General features: G+C 31.5%; 1 protein-coding gene across 1 annotated transcript; it reads left to right on the forward strand.

The window, feature by feature from the left end:
- The first annotated feature begins 1,514 nt into the window (after positions 1 to 1,514).
- LOC136085371 (uncharacterized) lies at positions 1,515 to 1,946 on the forward strand. The gene has a single exon (XM_065806672.1). It carries the CDS (start codon positions 1,515 to 1,517, stop codon positions 1,944 to 1,946), a length of 432 nt encoding a protein of 143 aa, XP_065662744.1.
- The last annotated feature ends 772 nt before the right edge of the window (positions 1,947 to 2,718 follow it).

Genomic DNA, 2,718 nt, shown 5'->3' on the forward strand with positions numbered 1-2,718 from the left:
CCAATTGCTCTAGTTTAATAACTCTTACGGACACAATGTTTCGAGGAATCAAAATAGTTCTTTTGTTGCTTATTGCCTTGAGTCAAGTTTGCAATTCTTGCTAAAGTTCTTTCGGTATTTAATGATCCCATCCAGTTTTTAAAAAGCATAGTCAACTATACAATATTATCCAGTGATTAACACAAGTGCTCTAAATCCTAATACGTTAAAAACACTATTGATTGCAGATAGAATTTTTCTTTTTGTTAAAATTTCTTTATTTTCGTTATTGATGCAAGTATTAAATTCAATTGACAATAGATCCGTTTCCTTGTTCCAAGGATGTCCAAGTATTTTTGTTGATTTTTCTTCAACGTTATTCTCCAATTTTCTTACGTTGCTATGCCATTTGTGCAATTGAAATCCAGCTTCATTCAAGATTTGCGTTGATTCATATTTAAACATGATAAGCTCTTCCTCCGTTTCTTCACCCGCTTGCAGATTATCGACATAATTATCTTCTTCCAAGGCAAACACTGTTTTTGGATAAGTACAAAATTGTTTAGTATAAAATTGTGCAACTTAAAAAATCTATATATTGATCTAATTTTTATTGTTCATTTAAAAAATCTCTCTAACACAATTTTTATTTTTTCTAGAAATATAAAATGAGCTCTTTCAAATGACGCAATTAAAGAAACAAAAAAATTTTGCCCACATTAAGTTTTAGGGGTTCAAATACATGTTCTTTTATAATAAATCAGCATGGTTTTCTTTTAAAAAGTTGATTTTTTATCCATATCATTATATTAATATGTAAAACCTTCAGAAAAAATTACAATACTGAAAAACTTTTTGTTCTGGATATATAACACTACAAAAAAACAATAAAAGGGTATGGTGCTGAATTTGTGACGCAATTTGTTGAGCCATAGACTAAGATATGAATGTTGTATCAAATATTTTGCAATATGCACCGTCGGTTTACTAGGAATCCAGGTTTTTTAGAATTATAACTCTGTCATTGCAAAAATATAAGACCCCAAAAATAATATTTTAACTACTGACTGATATTGAAATATTGATATTGATATATATATATATATATATATATATATATATATATATATATATATATATATATATATATATATATATATATATATATATATATATATATATATATATATATATATATATGTATATATATATATATGTACAGTGGCGACAACATAAATAGCACACTTTTTTGTATTTATAGCAGTTGCTGTTATTTTTTATAGCATCAACAATGTAAATCTTTTTGAGCGGAAATACTCATTTGATATTTATAGCTGTCAAAATTGCTTGTTTTGAGCATTTAAGTGGTTGTGTTTACCTTTTTGGCGGTCATTTTAAATAGCACACATTTACTTTTTATTAAAAAAAACTTAAATTCTTTTATTATATCAAAAGATAATCATTCTATTCAGTATTTAAAGGATATTCTTGTAACTCATTTAGCAAAAAAAAAAAAAGTTTATTATCTATCAACTATGGGAAGAGGTAAACATGGAACAGATGTCTTTCGAGGACAAGTACAGGCATTTCGAGATCTAGCATTAAACAATTCTGAAATAGCTCGAAGCCTGGGTTGTTCTGGTAAGAAAGTTATCAATGCTATTAATTTATTTAACGAAACTGGTTCATTAAACAACAAAAAACGCAAGTCTCGCAAACGAAAGACAGCCCCCAGAGAAGACGCAGCCATTGTCCGTGTCGCTAAGCTGAATCCTTTTGTTGGCGCACCAAAAGTTAAAGAACAAATTGCTCACAATTTAAAACTCGATCTGTCTGTGAGCACTGTTAAAAGTCGCTTTTGCGAAAATAAGCTATTTGGAAGGGTTGCCCGAAAAAAACCATTGGTCTTAAAACGTAATCTCGTCAGCCGTTTGAAGTTTGCAAAACAGCACGTGCATAAGGATTAAAGTTTTTGACAAAATGTGTATTTGGACTGACGAGTCTAAGTTTAATCGCTTTGGATCCGACGGAAAACAATACGTTCGTCGTCCCCAAAACCAAGAACTCAGCCCTCGGTATAATCTTAAGACCGTAAAACATGCTGGAGGCAATGTGATAGTTTGGGAAGTGTTTCATGGTGTGGTGTGGGCCCGTTGCATTGAATTCATGTACAAAGAAATACTAGATAAAGTCATGTTGCCATATGCCGAGGAAAATCTCCCTTTTGTTTGGAAATTCCAACAAGACAACGACCCTAAGCAAACCGCCAAAAGTGTTAAAATGCGGTTCAACGCTAAGAAGATTGATGTATTGGAGTGGCCCGGCACAATCACCAGACCAAAATCCGATAGAAAATTTGTGGGAAGAAGTTGACAGAAACATAAACCGGTCAAATGCCACAAACTTAGACCGATTTTGGATCGAAATAAAGGCTGCTTGGGACGCCATTACGCTTGAACGATGCCAAAAATTGACCTCGTCAATGAACTGTCGTTGTCAAGCAGTTATTGACTCAATAGGATACTCCACTAAATATTAATTTACCTCTAATAAAGTTTTCTAAACTATTTATACAAAGAAGCTCCACGATTTTGGTAGCAAAGGACAAAATGATGATTTTGTACAGAATGTGCTATTTAAATAGCCCCCTTATTCTGTACTTCTAAATCATTTATATGATTGTACTTTTTTTTCAACTAAGTTGCTTTCTTTTCTTACTCAGTAATGTTATCTTCTAAA

Source organism: Hydra vulgaris, chromosome 09 (genome assembly GCF_038396675.1).
Source record: "Hydra vulgaris chromosome 09, alternate assembly HydraT2T_AEP".
NCBI lineage: Eukaryota > Metazoa > Cnidaria > Hydrozoa > Anthoathecata > Hydridae > Hydra > Hydra vulgaris.